This window comes from Phoca vitulina, unplaced genomic scaffold, assembly GCF_004348235.1.
Source record: "Phoca vitulina isolate PV1807 unplaced genomic scaffold, GSC_HSeal_1.0 scaffold13, whole genome shotgun sequence".
In the NCBI taxonomy this organism is placed as follows: domain Eukaryota; kingdom Metazoa; phylum Chordata; class Mammalia; order Carnivora; family Phocidae; genus Phoca; species Phoca vitulina.
This window is the reverse complement of record NW_022589716.1, coordinates 15,303,290-15,320,690: the sequence shown is the minus strand read 5'-3', so window position 1 is coordinate 15,320,690 and position 17,401 is coordinate 15,303,290. Positions and strand designations below refer to the sequence as shown.

At 43.5% G+C, this 17,401-nt stretch overlaps 1 protein-coding gene across 3 annotated transcripts in view; it reads right to left on the bottom strand.

Moving 5' to 3' along the window:
- Positions 1-17,401, bottom strand: part of ABHD6 (abhydrolase domain containing 6, acylglycerol lipase) — a 51,769-nt gene that overhangs the window by 16,627 nt on the left and 17,741 nt on the right. Inside the window, exons 3-6 of one of the 3 annotated variants that reach the window (XM_032411595.1) lie at positions 16,121-16,272; positions 3,732-3,888; positions 1,725-1,838; positions 424-556 (exon numbers count right to left, since the gene is read on the bottom strand). In XM_032411595.1, the coding sequence (XP_032267486.1) occupies positions 424-556; positions 1,725-1,838; positions 3,732-3,888; positions 16,121-16,239 (523 nt within the window). In that variant the 5' untranslated portion in view covers positions 16,240-16,272. The remainder of the gene's footprint in view (positions 1-423; positions 557-1,724; positions 1,839-3,731; positions 3,889-16,120; positions 16,273-17,401) is intronic. The other 2 variants (XM_032411597.1, XM_032411598.1) reach the window with 2 other exon arrangements.

Below are 17,401 nucleotides of genomic sequence, written 5' to 3'. Positions count from 1 at the left end.
CGGGTCATGACCTCAGAGTCATGGGGCTGGACCCTGCACTGGGCTCCGTGCTGATCGCGGAGTTTGCATGTCCCTCTCCCTAGGCTCCTCCCCCTGCTCACTCTCTCTCTCAAATAAATAAATAAAATCTTAAAAAAAATGTTGGCTGTTAATATTATCATTACATTTTGAAGTATTTATATGCTGCAACGTACTAGGACACACTTAAATTAACCACCTTGGATCCTTTGTGGAACAAGGCTGGCTCTAGATTTTCAAAGTTAGTATGGTTATGATTACGGTTATACAATTATTGTTGGTTAGTTATCACTGAAGCATTGCATATCTCTAAAGTAGATATTGAAAAAAAGATTCTACAAGACAGCGCAGACCCTGCCATTTGCTCAAGTCACGCACAGGGCTTATTTTAGCCTCGTAACTTACCAGCAGGGCACACGAGACTAAGACTGCAGATATCTGATGGGTAGTAAGCAGCATATACCCCAGCCACGTGGCCACCCATGGAGGTGCCTATGAGGTGGAAGGGTTTTTTGTTCAGCTTGAGGCATTCTACAAACTAGGGAGGGAAATGAGAAGGAGGTTTGGTTATATAGCTGTAGACAATAACAAGACTGATTACATAGCAGAAAACCTCTGAGATCTACTGGATCCATTATCCAGACAAACCCTGTGGCATATAATCCTCTTTACCTGGCAAGGTGATTGAAGGGTCATTTATAAGTATAAAACCAACAAGGATTCCCCTAACTCATGAGCCAGCAAACTTTTTTTTTTTACAAAGGTCCCAAGAGAAATATATTTCTTGCTTTGTGGGTCGTATGTTCTCTGCTGCTGTTGTAGCACAAAAGTGGCCAGAGCTAACATGTAAATGAACGAACATGGTTATATTCCAAGAAAACCTCGCTGACAGAAAGCCAACGATGGCTTGCTGACTCTTACCCTACATTTAAAGCCCTTCCCATCCATCCATTCATTTCATATAATGATTCACCTATCTGTCTATTCAACCATCTAACCGTTCATCCAACCATTCCACCAACCATCCACCCATCTAAAAAAAAATATTTATTGGATATCTATTATGTACAAGGAACTATGGTCAGCTCCTGAGGATACAGCAAAGACCCCAAAAGACAAGGTTCCTGACCTCATCAGAATACACACTTTAAAGGTAAGGGTTAGGCTGGGTACAGACATTAAATAAACAACCTCATCTGGGGAAAATTCATAATGTCAGTTTGTAACTTAGAGATTAGTAAATTCTGAAGTGATTCATGAGCCCCATGACCTTGAAAGCCCTGCCAGAGAGAGGCTGAAGCTAGATGCTAAGAAAGAACAAAATGCAAAGAGCACCCTCCCCATCCTCCACAACTAGGCAGAGGGGCCATCATTATGTTGTGTCATGTAGGTGGTAAGCAAAAAAAATAGACTCTAGGGAAATGGTCTTGAGAATTCTAAACTCCTTTTTTAAAGAGCTAAAAAAAATGTCCGTATCATATTTCTTGAGAAATAACTAAATAAAGTAGGCTTAAAGGAGAACCGTCTGCAATAGGTCCTGGTCCTCCACAGCTGACCAATGATACCACTGGGATGCCATTTTTGTTTGCAAATATCTGCAGACAGATACAAGTCAGCATGGAACTCTCTTTCGTGCTCCCCAGACTTGGGCACGCAAGGTGGGTAACACACAGTCTGAGCAATTTTTGGTGGAGCCTCCTGCTTACCTGGTGTATCCTCTTTACTTGCCCATCTATGGACAGATCATCCAGGGAGGATCGGGTGGTGCCCTCATGTCCTGGCATGTCCACGCAGACCAAGTGCAGGTTCTTTGGAAGGAACTAGGGACACACAGGTGCAGAGAGTCAGGATGTGGTGTGCAGGACATGTCTGCCCACTCTTCTAGGGAGGTCACCCCCACTTACCAAGTGACCTGGACAGCCATCCCTGAGGATGTCTGGGCCTAGGCCACCCAGTGTCTTATCCTAGTTACATCTGATGTGAGTAAGCACTGCTAGTAGCCTCCTAGGGAGCAGAGACCCTCAAAGACCAATACAGAGATGGGAGGGCACTCGGGAGATGTGTGGAAAGGGGGGGGAAGAGGGGAACAAAGGTTAGGGTAGCAGGCTTGAGTCTCGCTCCTTCTCGATACCAGTTGGTAGGTACTATCTCCTTTCCTTTCACCCCCTCCACGCTTACTCCAGTCACGCAGCCACTGACTTGGGGAGACTTGGAGCTAGGAAAGAAGACTCTGTTCTCCCAGAACCCTGGGCGGCTCCAGAGCCAACAGGAGCAAAGCTCAGAACCATGTCTGATCACTCTGATTCTGGTTTCAACCCCCCCTCTTTTTTTTTGCATTAAGGTCTAATTCCTGGGATGATTATTATCCAAAAACACCTTCCATTTATATTTGTGCCACTTTTAACCAGAAGCTGAGAAACATCAGTTATCAATACACAAAATACCAGTTATACCAAAAATATCTGAGGTGGGTCAGGAAGTGAGAGGTTCGTTAAGGCATGAGGATGACTGTCCTTACAGTGGAATTTGGGAATGAGAACAGAAGTGACTATAGGATGTGTGAGCCTTTTCCCCCTGGTGTAGATCCTACTTGGAATCATTCAGGTGTGGTTCTACTTGAGGTAGGAGTCTGGAGCACGTCCCTCCCAAGACCTCTCCCAGACCCAACCTGTACCAGCTGGTCACTCTTACCAAGTAGAGCAAGTTGCCACACCCAAGGAAACCAGGACAGAAAGTGAGTGATTTGGAAAACTATCTCAGAAAGCTGTCAGATCAAGACAGTTTCTCTAAATGGCTCAGGAAAATTAAAAAACAAAAACAAAAGCAAAAAAACAGAAGTAGAAGGAGGAAGGGAGAAGGAGAAGAAGACAAAAGGGGGGCTGAGGGGAAAGAAGAGGAGACACCTGGAGTATAAAAGAATAAATGATTTCGTCCAACCTGATCTTGACAGTCATGACAAGTTCTGAGAGGAAGCTGAGTGTCAGAAACCTTCCCTAAGAATATTCATATGGTGAATATTCATATATTCATATGGTGAAATGATTTCTATGGTGCAGATCTTACAAATAATACTGAACTCAGTAACTTTTGTCTGACAAAAGGATTTGAGTAACACAGCTGACCCTCAAACAACATGGGTTTGTACCATGCAGGTCCACTGAGACATGGATTTTTTTGATGCGATGCAGTACATGTATTTTCTCTTCCTTATGATTTTCTTAATAACATCTTCTTTTCTCTAGCTTATTTTAAGAATACAATCTATAATACATATGACATACAAAATATGTGTTAACTGACCATGTATGTTATTGGTAAGCCTTCCAGTTAACAGATTATTCATAGTCAAAGTTGGGGAGAGCAAAAAAGTTATATGTGAGTTTTTGATGGCATCATGGGTGGGCTCCCTTAATTCCCATGCTGTTCAAGGGTTAACTGTATACTGAATTAGTTTTTTTTGTGTGGGGGTTTTTTTTAAAATAGGTTCCATGCCCAACACGGGGCTTGAACTCACAACCCCTGAGATCTAGAGTCGCATGCTCTACCGACTAAGCCAGCCAGGCGCCCCTCTACTGAATTAGTTTTAAGATGATTTGAACCACAGTTCTGGGTTCCCTTGGCTTTCCAACATTGCTGATGACATCACATGCAAGTGGACACCCTTTTCTTTACTGAGTGCCACCCTGTGGAGAGAGAAGAACCTAGAACCGCACCTTGACCACACTGAGCCACATATCCTTGTGTGCAGAGAACCCATGGAGCATGAGGATGGACGGTTTGTGCCCAGGTCTGCCCCGGAAGGAATAACAGAACTGATAGTCTTCGTGGTAAACGTAGCGGACCTGCATACCCAACGTTCTCCGCCAATACCTGGGAGGAAAAATAGAGGCGAGACAAAATCAGCAAGCTCCAGAGAAGTGGCTTTGGGAGGGGCACGTGCCCTGTTCACAGTCCTACTTCATGGGAAGACAAACCCTTCTGCCAGCTCCCCTCCTCCTCCTCCGCAGAGGTCTCTGGAGTCCCCCTGAGCTTCACCCTCAGGGCGCACTAAGTGAAACCATTCCAGGAAGCACCTTAAATAAATATTCTGGTATGTACTTTTCTAATACTTCTAACTAGGAGGAGAAAAAAAGAGTAGTTTCTGAAGGAGCATGACACGTCATAGCCTTTTGTGAATCTATATATTTGTATCTCTATTTTTAGCAGTTTGAATGGTGGTGTGATGAAGGAGTAGGTGGTGGGATCTCTCCAGCTGTCTGACTGGCCTTTCTCTGCCTCGCTTGCTTGAGCTGCAGCTGAATTCAAAGTGGCTGGCGGTAAGGATGGGAAGAACTCCAGAAAGGCCAAGACGAAGGCAGTTTCCCCTTGCAGAGAGCCGGCTTGCATTTCCTGGCAGGCCATATTCACGGACACCTGAAATCTAGGACGAAGAGCCACGAATGCTATTCGTGTAGCGCCATCCCAAAGTAAGTACCTCACTGCAGAGGGACTCTGACAGGCAGGAAATGCATCCCAAGACTTAAGGTAAAGCAACCTGCTCTCTGTGGAGAGGAAGAACCAGCCTCTCTCATCAAGGATACAATTGCTGGTGGTGGTGTCACTCCACACATCCACAAATCTCTGACTGGGGAGAAAGGACAACACATGACTGTCTAAAGGGTGCCTGGATTCCTGACGATCTCAGGACGAAACCCTCGGAGACAGCTGTCCAGCGTTGGTGAGTCCAGGGGACTCTTATCTCTGCGAAAAACACAATTTTGTCCTTCTGTAATTCTATTTGAGCAAGTGGGAAGTTTAATTTGCTTTCCAGCCAACCAAATTTCTGCTTTTGAGTCTTAACCTTATTTAAGAGCTACTGTGGCTTCAAAGAAGCTATTGATTTTGAACTAGTGGATTTTGATTGAGTGGACTGGATTTTAATTGTGATGTAGAAGTCATAGTAACAAACATTTGTTTTTATACAGACATTATTTCCACTCTGGTGGATAAGCTCAATAAGGGCCATATGCTACCTCCCAAACACATATGCATATACACGTATTTAAAAATATATATTAATTATATATATATTCATATATGCTGGTTTCTTTCCCCTAGAGATTTTGAGAGTGAGAACTTGACTTTTTTTTAAGACTTTATTTATTGATTTGAGAGAGAGAGGGAGATAGTGAGAGAGAGCACGAGTCGGGGGTGGGGAGGGGCAGAGGGAGAGGGAGAAGCAGGCTCCCCACTGAGCAGGGCTCTTCAGGACCCTGGGATCATGACCTGAGCCAAAGGCAGATGCTTAACGGACTGAGCCACCAGGCACCTGAGAACTTGACTCTTAGGAACTATCTGCATCAGTCCTCTGGCTTTATTCCTCACAACATACGGCAGCTGGTTGAAAGTTCAGCTTCTGTCGGTTACGTAAGACTTGGCAGTGATGGAGTTTGGCCCGGATTCGATTTCAATATGGAATTACCATCAAACAAATTGAACTCTCTGCATGAAGAATCTCTCTAAGACGAAAGATAATTAATTCAGGGGCGCCTGGGTGGCTCAGTTGTTAAGCGTCTGCCTTCGGCTCAGGTCATGGTCCCAGGGTCCTGGGATCGAGCCCCACATCGGGCTCCCTGCTTCATGGGAAGCCTGCTTCTCCCTCTCCCACTCCCCCTGCTTGTGTTCCCGGGATCTCTCGCTGTGTCTCTCTCTGTCAAAAATAAATAAACTCTTTTTTTTTTACAAAAAGACAATTAATTCAATCAGAGACTCACTTTGGAGTACACTTTGCACCAGAGAGGTAGCCAAGTCCTGCAAAAGGCAAATTGCCTAAACAGACCAGTATTAACCCTTGGTGTAAATAAAGGGAGAAGGGAATGAGGCTATTTATTCATATTTACTTGCATCTGCAAACAAAAAGCATGAGAGCATATACCAGACACTATTAAGGGGACTATGTGGAGCGGAGGCGGGGATTCTAGTGAGAAGCAGGTGGAAAGGGAACAGGGGAGGAGGGAGACTTTTACTGCTTTCCTTTTTCAATGAAATGCATTCCCTATTCAAAACAGTAAAAACAACACCAGCTAGCTTAAAAGCTCTTATGACAAAACAAGCCTATTTCAAAATTCTACATCATAGCACTACTAACACGAGCTCATGCCTTCATTCATATCCCAGGTCATTCATTTATTGACTATGTGATCTCTTTTAAAAATTAAAGTATAGTTGACATACAATGTTTTATGAGTTTCGGGTATGCAATACAGTGCTTGGACGATTCTGTACATGAGTCAGTGCTCCCCACGTTAAGTGTAGCTGCCATCTGCCAGGACACATCACCAGGTAACAGCATGCTGTTTTTACAGACTCTTGACTATATTCCCTCTGCTGTACTTTTCATCTCCACGACTCATTTATTGTGTAACTGGAATGTTGTACATCCCCCCACCCACTTCCCCTTTGGCAACCACCAAGTTTGTTTTCTGCATTTATGATTCTCTTCCTGTTTTTTGTTTGTTCCTTTGTCTTGTTTTTTATTTTTATTTATTTTTTTATTTTTTTATTTTTTAAATATTTTTATTTATTTATTTGACAGAGAGAGACACAGCGAGAGAGGGAACACAAGCAGGGAGAGTGGGAGAGGGAGAAGCAGGCTTCCCGCGGAGCCGGAAGCCCGATGCGGGGCTCGATCCCAGGACCCTGGGATCATGACCTGAGCCGAAGGCAGACGCTTAACCGACTGAGCCACCCAGGCGCCCCTGTCTTGTTTTTTAGATTCCTCACATAAGTGAAGTTACACGGTATTTTCTCTGACTGAAATATCACTCAGCATAATACCCTCTAGGTACATCCATGTTGTCACACATGGTAAGAGCTTTCTTTTTTATGGCTGAGTGATGGATACTCCACTGCTTACATTTACACTCCTCCAGGGTCCAGACCCTTCATCCTCTAAGTCTCAGTGTTACTAGGTTACAAGAACCTCTGGTGGAAAAGTACTTTAACACTTCTTTTTCTTTCTTTCTTTCTTTTTTTTTTTATTGTGGTAAAATATGCATCAGAAGATTCACCATTTTAACCACACAATTCAGTGGCATTAAGTACATTCACAATGTTGTACATCAACCATCACTACCATCCATTTCTAGAACGTTTTCATCATCCCAAACAGAAATTCTATCACCCTTAAATAATAACCCCCCATTCCCCTCCTCCCTTCAGCCTCTGATAACCTCTATTCTACTTTCTATCGCTATGAGTCTGCCTATCATAGGAACCTCATATAAACAGATTCATACAACATTGTTCTTTTGTGTCTGGCTTATTCCACATTCCATAATGATGTCAAGGTTCATCCATGTTATAGCAGGTGTCAGAATTTCATTCCTTTTATTTTTTATTTATTTATTTAAGATTTTATTTATTTATTTGACAGAGAGAGAGACAGCGAGAGAGGGAACACAAGCACGGGGAGTGGGAGAGGGAGAAGCAGGCTTCCCGCGGAGAAGGGAGCCGGATGTGGGGCTCGATCCCAGGACCCTGGGATCATGACCTGAGCCGAAGGCAGACGCTTAACGACTGAGCCACCCAGGTGCCCCTGGTATTCAGTTTTTAAAAGGAATGAAATTCTGGGTGCCTGGGTGGCTCAGTCATTAAGCGTCTGCCTCTGGCTCAGGTCATGATCCCAGGGTCCTGGGATCGAGCCCCGCATCGTGCTCCCTGCTCCGCGGGAAGCCTGCTTCTCCCTCTCCCACTCCCCCTGCTTGTGTTCCCTCTCTCGCTGTCTCTCTCTGTCAAATAAATAAATAAAATCTTAAAAAAAAACAAAACAAAACTGAATACCATTCCATTGTATATAGGTGCCACATTTTGTTTACCATTCATCTTTTTTTTTTTAAAGATTTTATTTATTTGTTTGACACAGAGAGAGCAGGAGAGCACAAGCAGGGGGAGCAGCAGAGGGAGAGGGAGAAGCAGGGCCCTGGGTTCATGACCTGAGATGAAGGCAGTTGCTTAACCAACACAGCCACCCAGGTGACCTTTCATTCATCTATTAATGAATATTTGGGAAGTTTCACCTTTCTGGCTATTGTAAGTAATGCTGCTACGAACATCAGTATATAAATGCCGGTTTGAGTTCCTGCTTTCAAGTCTTTGGGGTATGTACGCAGAAGTAGGGTCGTTGGATCCTAAGGTAATTCTAAGCGTAACTTTTGTTTTGAGGAACCACTAAATTTGTCCACAGCAGTTGTACTATTTCACGTTTCTACCAGCGATGCACAAGGGTTTCTCTATGTCCTCACCAATACTTGGTATTTTCTGGTTTTTTTTTTTTTTTTAAATAGGAACTCTAAAAAAATACATAATAATAGCCACCCTAATTTGTGTAGTATCTCACTGTGGTTTTGATCTGCATTTCCCTAATGACTAGGCTGTTGAGTATAGCTTTCTTTTTATTGAGATATAATTGACATACCATAAAAGTCACCCTTTTAAATACAACTGAGGATTTTTTTTTTTTTTAAGTATATTCACAAAGTAGTGCAACCATCCACTATCTATCTGGAACATTTTCATCAAAAAGAAACAAGACTGAACTTTAAAATGGGTAAAATGGTAAAATTTATGTTACATATATTTTACCGCAATTTAAAAAAAAAGGGGGGGGCGCCTGGGTGGCTCAGTCGGTTAAGCGTCTATCTTCGGCTCAGGTCACGATCCCAGGGTCCTGGGATCAAGCCCCGCATCGGGCTCCCTGCTTGGTGGAGAGCGTGCTTCTCCCTCTCCCTCTGCTGCTCCCCCTGCTTGTGTTCTCTCTCTGTCAAATAAATAAATAAAATCTTAAAAAAAAAAAAAAAGAAATCCACACTGATTAGCACTCACTCTCCATCACCCTCTCCCTATAGATCCTGGTAACCACTAATTTCCTTCATGTCTCTTTGTGTTTACTTTATGGATTTGCTTATTCTGGATATCTCATATAAATGGGGTCACATTTGGTATGTGGCTTTTTGTGTCCGGCTTATTTCACTTAGCATAATGTTTTTCAAGTTAGTCTATGTTATAGGATGTATTAGTACTCCATTCTTTTTTAAGGCTAAATCATATTCCATCATATGGATACGCATACTTGTTTATCCAGTCACCAGTTCATGGACATTTGGGTTGTTTTTCCTTTTTAGCTCTTAGGAATAATGCCACTATGAACATTCATGCACAACTTTTTCTGTGGACGTATGTTTTCAGTTCTCTTGGTGTTCTCAGCTCACCTAGGAGTGAAATTGCTGGATCATATGGTAGCTTTTTTTAAAAAGGGGCATGAATTTTAAGTGTACAGCCTGATGAATTTGTACAAAATGAATGAATCCAGCATCTGCCACCCAGATTAGGATCTAGAAAATGACCAGCATCCCAGTTGCCTATCTTGTGTCTTTCCCCATCACTACCCCCCAAAGGTCACCCCTGCCTCCCTTTACATCTCCAGGACTGTTCTGCTGTTTCAGAACTTTATCATACGATAAGTATTTGTGTGTATCTGACTTCCTTCACTCAATATTATGTTTGTGTTGTACAATATAGCACAAGTTCTTTCCTTTCCACTGAATACTATACGAATAATGGCACAACTATACCTTTATTTATCTATTATGGTATTAATAGACACTGGTGTTTCCAGTTCAGAGGTACAATAAACGAAGCTGCTATGGAACATTCTTTTATACATCTTTTGATCTCTCTCTTTCCATATATATGTGTGTGTGTGTATATATGTATATATGTATATACACATACAGACATACTTCTATTGCGTGAAATGAGGGGGTCATACTGACAAAAAGTTTTCCAAACCAATTTACACTTTCATCAACAATATGCCAGAGTCTAGTTGCTCCACATCCATACTGGGTTGAATAGTATTTCCCCCAAATTCATGTCTATCTGGAACCTGGGGATACGACCTTATTTGGAAACAGTGTCCAAAAAACAAAACAAAACAGCGTCTTTCCAGATAAAATCGAGTTGAGTTGAGGTCATACTGGATTAGGGTTGGCCCCAAATCCAATATGGCCGGTGCCGTTATAAAAAAGGGGAAATGTGGACCCAGAAACACACCAAAGGAACACCACCGTGTGACATATAGCGGCAGACAGTGAAGTGACACATCTACATATGAAGGACATACCTACAACTCAAAGAATGCCCAGGATAGTTCACAGTCACCGGAAGCTAGGGAAGAGCCACTGAACAGATTGTCCCTCAGAGCCACCGGAAGGAACCGACCTTGCCAAAACCTTGATTTGGTATTTCCAACCTCCAGAACTATGAGAGAATAAATATCTGTTGTTTTAAGTCACCCACATTGTGGTCATTTATCACAGCAGCTCTAGGATATGAATACAACATCCTTGCCCATACTTGGAATTGTTGGCCTGTTTCACGTAAGCCATCCTGGTGGGTGGGAAATAGCCTCTCATTGTGGTTTTCATTTATTAAATGTCCTGTATGGGCAATGAAGTTGAGCGCCATTACATATGTTTACTGGCCATTTGGATAACCTCTGTTGTGAGGATTTTCTATGTTTTCTTACAAAAGCTTTATTGTTTCATTTAGATCTATAATCCACCTGGATTTGATTTTTGTGCATGGTACAAGGTTGTAGATGAGGCCGTATTCTTTTTTATGGCTGCGTTACAAATTACCAAGCTTAGCAGCTTCAAACAACACTCATTTATTAACTCAAGATTCTGTAGGTCAGGAGTGAGCTTAGCCGAGTTCTCTTCTGAAGGTATCACAAAGCTGAAATCAAGGCACCCGCCAGCTCTGATCTGGAAGCTCTGGGAACGAATCAACTTCTAAGCTTTTTAGGTTATTAGCAGAATTCAAGTCCTTGGGGTCTAGGACTGAGATCCCTGCTGTCTTGCTGGTTGTCAGGCCAGAGGCCATCTGCTCCTAGAGCCCACTAGCATTCCCTCTCATGGGGTCCTCTCTGACTTCAAACTAGCCACAGCACTGAGTCTTTCTCGTCTTTCAAACCCCTCCACTTTTAAGAGCTGATATGACTAGATCAGGCCTCCTGGGATAATCCTGTCTTTAGGTCAACTGTATATAATATAACGACTGTGGGAGTGATTTGTTGTCATATTCACAGGTTATCGGGATTAGAGAGGTAGATCTTTGTGGGGGTGTTTTAATAATTCTGACTACCAAACAGGTCATGGTGAACTTTTTCCCACATGGATATCTAGCTGACACAGCCCCCTTCCCCCGCTGCAAAGCAGTGCTACCGTTGTCATAATTCAAGGGACTGTATCTATGTACATCTGTTCCTGGGCTCTCCTGTCCCATTGGTTTGCCCTTCTTTGTGCCAATTTTATACTGCCTTGATTTACTGTTGCTTTATAATTAGGTTTGACAGCTGGTCATGTAAATCACCTCGCATTGTTCCTCTTCAAGACTGTCAGGCTTTTCTTTATAAATTTAAAAAGCAGTTTATTAAATTCCATTAAAAAAAACTGGCTGGGGGGGGCGCCTGGGTGGCTCAGTGGGTTAAGCATCTGCCTTTGGCTCAGTTCATGATCCCGGGGTCCTGGGATCAAGCCCCACATAGGGCTCCCTGCTCAACGGGGAGCCTGCTTCTCTCTTTCCCTCTGCCCATCCCCCCCACTTGTGCACGTTCTCTCTCTCTCTCTGTCTCTCAAATAAATGAATAAAATCTTTTAAAAAAAAAACCTGCTGGGATTTTAAATGAGTGTACATTGAACTATGTATCATTTTAGGGAAATCTAACATCGCAGTGATAAGAAAGTCTTCCAACTCACAATATTGTCTGTAACTCCACTACTTTAGGTCTTTCAAAATTTCTCTAATACTTCATAGTTTTCTGTCCAGAGGACTTCTATACTGTTCTTTAGATTTATTCTTAGGTATTCTGTATTTGTTGATACAACAGTAAATAGTATCATTAAATTTTTTTTCGTTTTCTATTTTTTGTCGCTGTCATATAAGACTATAACTGATTTTTGTTTACTTATCTTGTATTTAGCAATCTTGCCTAAGTCACTTATTAATTCCAAAAAATTATCTATAGATTCCTTTGGACTTTCTAAGAACACAATCATCTGCAAACAATGCTAGTTTTCTTTTTCAATTCTTGTCCATCTTTTTCTCTTATATTTATGATTTCTTACCTTTAGGTCACAACTGAGTTTCTTCAGGGAAAATAAAAATCTTTTAAAAATCCCAGTCTCTTTCATCCTGTGAGCTGCCTTTGATGTCACCCACAGCGGCCCCAGCACCTCCAACTGTGGTTCTCTGTTGACTCACAGCAAAGCGTTTGGTGCCTCCTACAGGGGCAACCATGGTCCACATTGCTGCGGAGAGAGGCTGGCCATGCTCCAGGGACACTGAGCCTTGGTCTACTGGGGACACCTGTTCCTCTTCCCTCAGAACAGGCTCAGAAGATCCCAGAGAGATGTCCAGGAGAGAGCCTGCTGTGATGATTACAGCACACCCTTCTGGGCATGCGGCGAGCAGCTTGGGGTGTTCGCGATGCCCAGCCCAGCTAGCTCTACCATCTATTGCTGTTCACACAGCAACCCTGAAAATTAACCTGCCCCACCTAGCTCTGCAGAGTGAACCCAATGGTGATCATTATGGGTAGTTGAGCAAATAAAGGTGTTTGGAGGAGTAGCTGTGGTTAAGGGACGTAAGTGACTCATCCCAGGACCCTCACTGGGTAAATGTCACTTGCAGTGAGGGACATGAAGGAAACAGGCTGTGCCTTTCGAAGGGGGTGGGAGGAGGAGGAAATCACAGGATTTCCGACAGCCCTCCGCAATGGCATCATGGATTCTAGTACCATAATCACAACCCCTCATGCCTCAATTCGACCTGGCATGAACCAAAAGGTTTTCTAGGATTTACATTCTCTCCAACCAGCTGGGTTTCTTCTTGGCTTGTGTGCCTGAGTTCATGAAATCAAGAACACTGTGTTTGTCCTCTTGCTACAGCTCTGAGCAGAGTGACAGGCGTGGCCAGGCTTTAAGATCACATGCATCTATACTGTCATTTATTTTTTTTTTAAAGATTTTATTTATTTATAAAGAATAAGAGGGAGAGTGAGCGAGAGTGCACAGAGGGAGAGTAAGAGGGAGAAGCAGACTCCCCGTTGAGCAGGGAGCCCGACGTGGGGCTGGATCCCAGGATCTTGAGATCATGACCTGAGCCGAAGGCAGATGCTTAATCCACTGAGCCACCCAGGCGCCCCTATACTGTCATTTAAATAAGGGACTGAATGCTCTGCTCTGTGGGACCTCACAGGATTTTAGTGGTATTATTTGTTAATAAAAGTGAATTATTTGCTATGTGGCATTATTCACAATAGACAAAAAGTGGAAACAATACAAATGTCCTTTTAAATACATAGTATGGGGGCGCCTGGGTGGCTCAGTCGTTAAGCGTCTGCCTTCGGCTCAGGTCATGATCCCAGGGTCCTGGGATCAAGCCCCGCATCAGGCTCCCTGCTCAGGGGGAAGCCTGCTTCTCCCTCTCCCACTCCCCTTGCTCGTGTCCCCTTTCTCGCTGTCTCTCTCTCTCTGTCAAATAAATAAATAAAATCTTTAAAAGATAAATAAATACATAGTATGTTGTATAACCACACAATGGACTAGAATTCAGCCATAATAATGAAATACTGACACACGCTACAGCAGATGCACCTTGAAAACATGCTAAGTCAAAGAAATCACACATTAAATGCCAAAAATTGTATGATCTCATTTATATGAAATGGCCAAAATAGGCAAATCCAAAGAGACAGAAGATGTAGTTAAAGCTGCCAGGGGATGGGGCGCCTGGGTGGCTCAGTTGTTTAAGCGACTGCCTTCGGCTCAGGTCATGATCCTGGAGTCCCGGGATCGAGTCCCGCATCGAGTCCCGCATCGGGCTCCCTGCTTGGCGGGGAGTCTGCTTCTCCCTCTGACTCTCCCCCTCTCATGCTCTCTATCACTATCTCTCTCAATAAATAAATAAAAATCTTTAAAAAAAAAAAGAAAAAAAAAAAAAAGCCGCCAGGGGATGAAGGGACAGGGAAACTGGGAGTGACTGCAAACAGGTACGGGGGCTCCTTTTGGGAAGATGGAAATGTTTTGGAATTAGATAGTGGTAATGGTTGCACAACACTGTGTGTGTGTGTGTGTGTGTGTGTGTACGTATGTATGTTTTTTTTTAAGTTTTTATTTTTACTTTTTTTTAGTAATCTTTTTTTTAAATTTTATTTTATTATGTTACGTTAGTCACCATACAATACATCATTAGTTTTTGATGTAGTGATCCATGATTCATTGTTTTCATTTTTAGTAATCTCTACACCCAACTTGGGGCTCAAACTCACGATCCCGAGATCAAGAGTCACATGTTCTTCTGACTGAGCCAGCAAGGCGCTCCAACACCATGAATGTACTAAAACTACTGAATTATACACTTTAAAATGGTGAATTTTACGTTATGTGAATTTTAACTCAATAAAAAGGTGAATTATTTGCTATGAGGTTATTTTTCTTTTCAAAGCTCAAATGTCAAAATTATTCTGACACTCTGGACCCTGAAAGCCTTCTCCTTGACAGCCCAAGTAGGCTGGGGGTGGAAGGGATTACGCAGCATGGAGGCCGGTTTCCGCATGTGGTGGGTGGAATCGGCCTTTATATGATCACACCTCTGTCTGCAGCCATATCCATGGTGATGGGCCCCATCACTGAACTGCATTCTCTGCCTTGACTGGAGTTAAGAAAGATGGCATTTGTGTGTGGAGAGCCATGGTGCCTCTGCCGAGCCACAAGGGGCCCATGACTCTGGGCTCTCCGTGGCAGGGGCCACAGGGGGGCCTGGGCCCCCAAGCTCTCCGGCTGCCAGCACTGCAGGGGAATCACACGGATGCAGCCAGAATCTCAGGTGGTCGACGCAGAGGTGGGTCCTGGGTGACCCTCTGAAAGGGTTACCACTGCCACCCCCCTCCAAGAGGGAGCGGGAGAGTGAGGATGAAAAGCTCCCTTCTGTTCAATTAGCTTCTTTTCAAGGATCAGAGCCTGGCTGGCAGGCGGAAAATTCCACACTCTAATGAAACAAAAGGGAGCCAGAAAGGAGAGCAGATAAAGGGCACAAGCTGAACGCAACCTCTCTGCGTTCTTTCCTCCGTGCATAGAAGGCGGTTCTAACTGCCAGAGTCCCGGTTAAATCTCAATGTGCTTCCCTTCTCCCTGGGGCACAGAGAGGAACCAGGGCTATTTTGGGATTGCCTTCCCCAGGGGACACACACCATGGGGCATGAGGGGTGATTTCTGTTCGGGGCTGCTACATCTTTCACACCTCTCTGGACTTTGGAACAAAGAGAAAAGAGACACAGAGTCTTTGGTAAGCTAGAATTTAAGAACACCACTGAATGACATTGTGCTCATTTTTACTTTTTAATATTAATTTACTATTTATGGCAAGTACGGCAAATTTTCTGCTTAAGGTAGTAATATTTATTATCACTCTTAAATCGATTTAAGGTAAAAAGAGTGACTTACTCTAAAGAAAATACAAAAGGAAAGTAGAGCTGTTCTACAGATACAGCAAGACTCATAAAGATGGTACAAGAATAACAATTTTGGAAACTTCTTTTTCTTTCCGTCACTTTACCAATGAACACGTTTAGAACAAATCTAAAACCCATTCTGTCCTACCCATGCCATCTCCTTGGCCCTGGTCTTTCCAGTTCATTTTTCAGTGCACATCACTGCCCCTGTCAGGACATCACTGGGTCAGAATTCAACAACCAAGAAAATACCAAAGGAGCTCCCGTAACCTGCACAATCCTTGCCTGAAGACAGAATCAGTGACTCTGGGAGTGAGGCCTCCCCGGCAAAGAAGCGATCAGAAACCAGAAAGAAATTTACCCAGTGAGGAGCGACCACCAATTCTTCAAGAACACTCCCCAGACTCAAGACAGGATGTCTTCCAACTTTTCTGTATGTTTGAAATATTTCACGATAAAATGTTGAAAAACCGCCACCAAAAGGACAAGCGAGAAGACGACACTGCTGTTATGACGCTCTTGAATACTTCAAGTATAAAATTAACTTACCAGTAATAGATTTTTATCAGCGCTGAAGGCCACAGGAGAAACGAGGCTACAAATGCCAGGATTGGGATGGCCAACGTGCCGCCCGCGATCACAAACATGTTAACCACGTCAAGATCCATCCTGCTCTTTAAGACTGGCCGACACCTGCAGGGCTGAAGAGAGTAAATACTGAAACTCTGTCTCAAGAGAAGAGGCAGAGAAGCAAAGTGGGAGACAGAAGGACCCAGAATGAGAGTAAAGGTCAGGAGGGAATAAAGGCTGACAAGTGCTTAAAAAATCTAAATTGGCACAACAACTAACTACAACAAAGAATCCTTGAGAGGATCCTGGAATTTTTTTGAGCTATAAAGGACACTGTTTAAGCCAATGGGGGGGGGGGGCGCCTGGGTGGCTCAGTCGTTAAGCGTCTGCCTTCGGCTCAGGTCATGATTCTGGGGTCCTGGGATCAAGCCCCGCATCGGGCTCCCTGCTCAGCAGGAAGCCTGCTTCTCCCTCTCCCACTCCCCCTGCTTGTGTTCCCTCTCTCGCTGTGTCTCTCTTTGTCAAATAAATAAAATCTTTAAAAAAGAAAAAAAAAGCCAATGGGGAAATCTGAGTAAGGACCAGATATGAGATAATATTACTGTATCAGAGACACAATTCTTGAGCGGGGGCGGGGGGGGGCATGAAATTGTGGTTACATTTGTACGTAGGAGGATATCTTTCCTCCTAGGAGATGCCTGCTGAAGCATTAAGGAGTGAAGAATAGTGGTATCTGCTACTCAATGTTTGTTTCTGCCGCTCACTTAAAAATTGAGGAAAAAAATGTGGCGAGGAGGGGAGAAGAGAGAACATTAACACAAATATGATTAACGTTAACCACTGGTGGATCCAGGTGAAGGTTACAAGGTAGTAGTAAGTATTCTTTCAACTTTTTTGTAAGTTTGCAATTTTTAAAAATTAAAAGTTAGAGAGGACAGGGGCGCCTGGGTGGCTCAGTTGGTTGGGCATCTGACTCTTAATTTCGGCTCAGGTCATGATCTCAGTTGAATCAGTATAGCCCCCACTCTGTCCTGTCTTAGGCGTTCACAACACAGTTCATTTTCTCGTGGAATGAGAAATACTGCAAGTCCCATCATCCTCTCTAATCAAGAAAATAAGTCCCGCAAGGACCTGTGCAGCGGGGGGTGAGGGGGGTGGGGGGGTCCTTTGCAACCTGAAGATTCCCAGATGCCTAAGAACAAACCAACATTTCACCAAACAAAACAAAGACTTCTTCAAGAAAATGCATTAATATCCAGC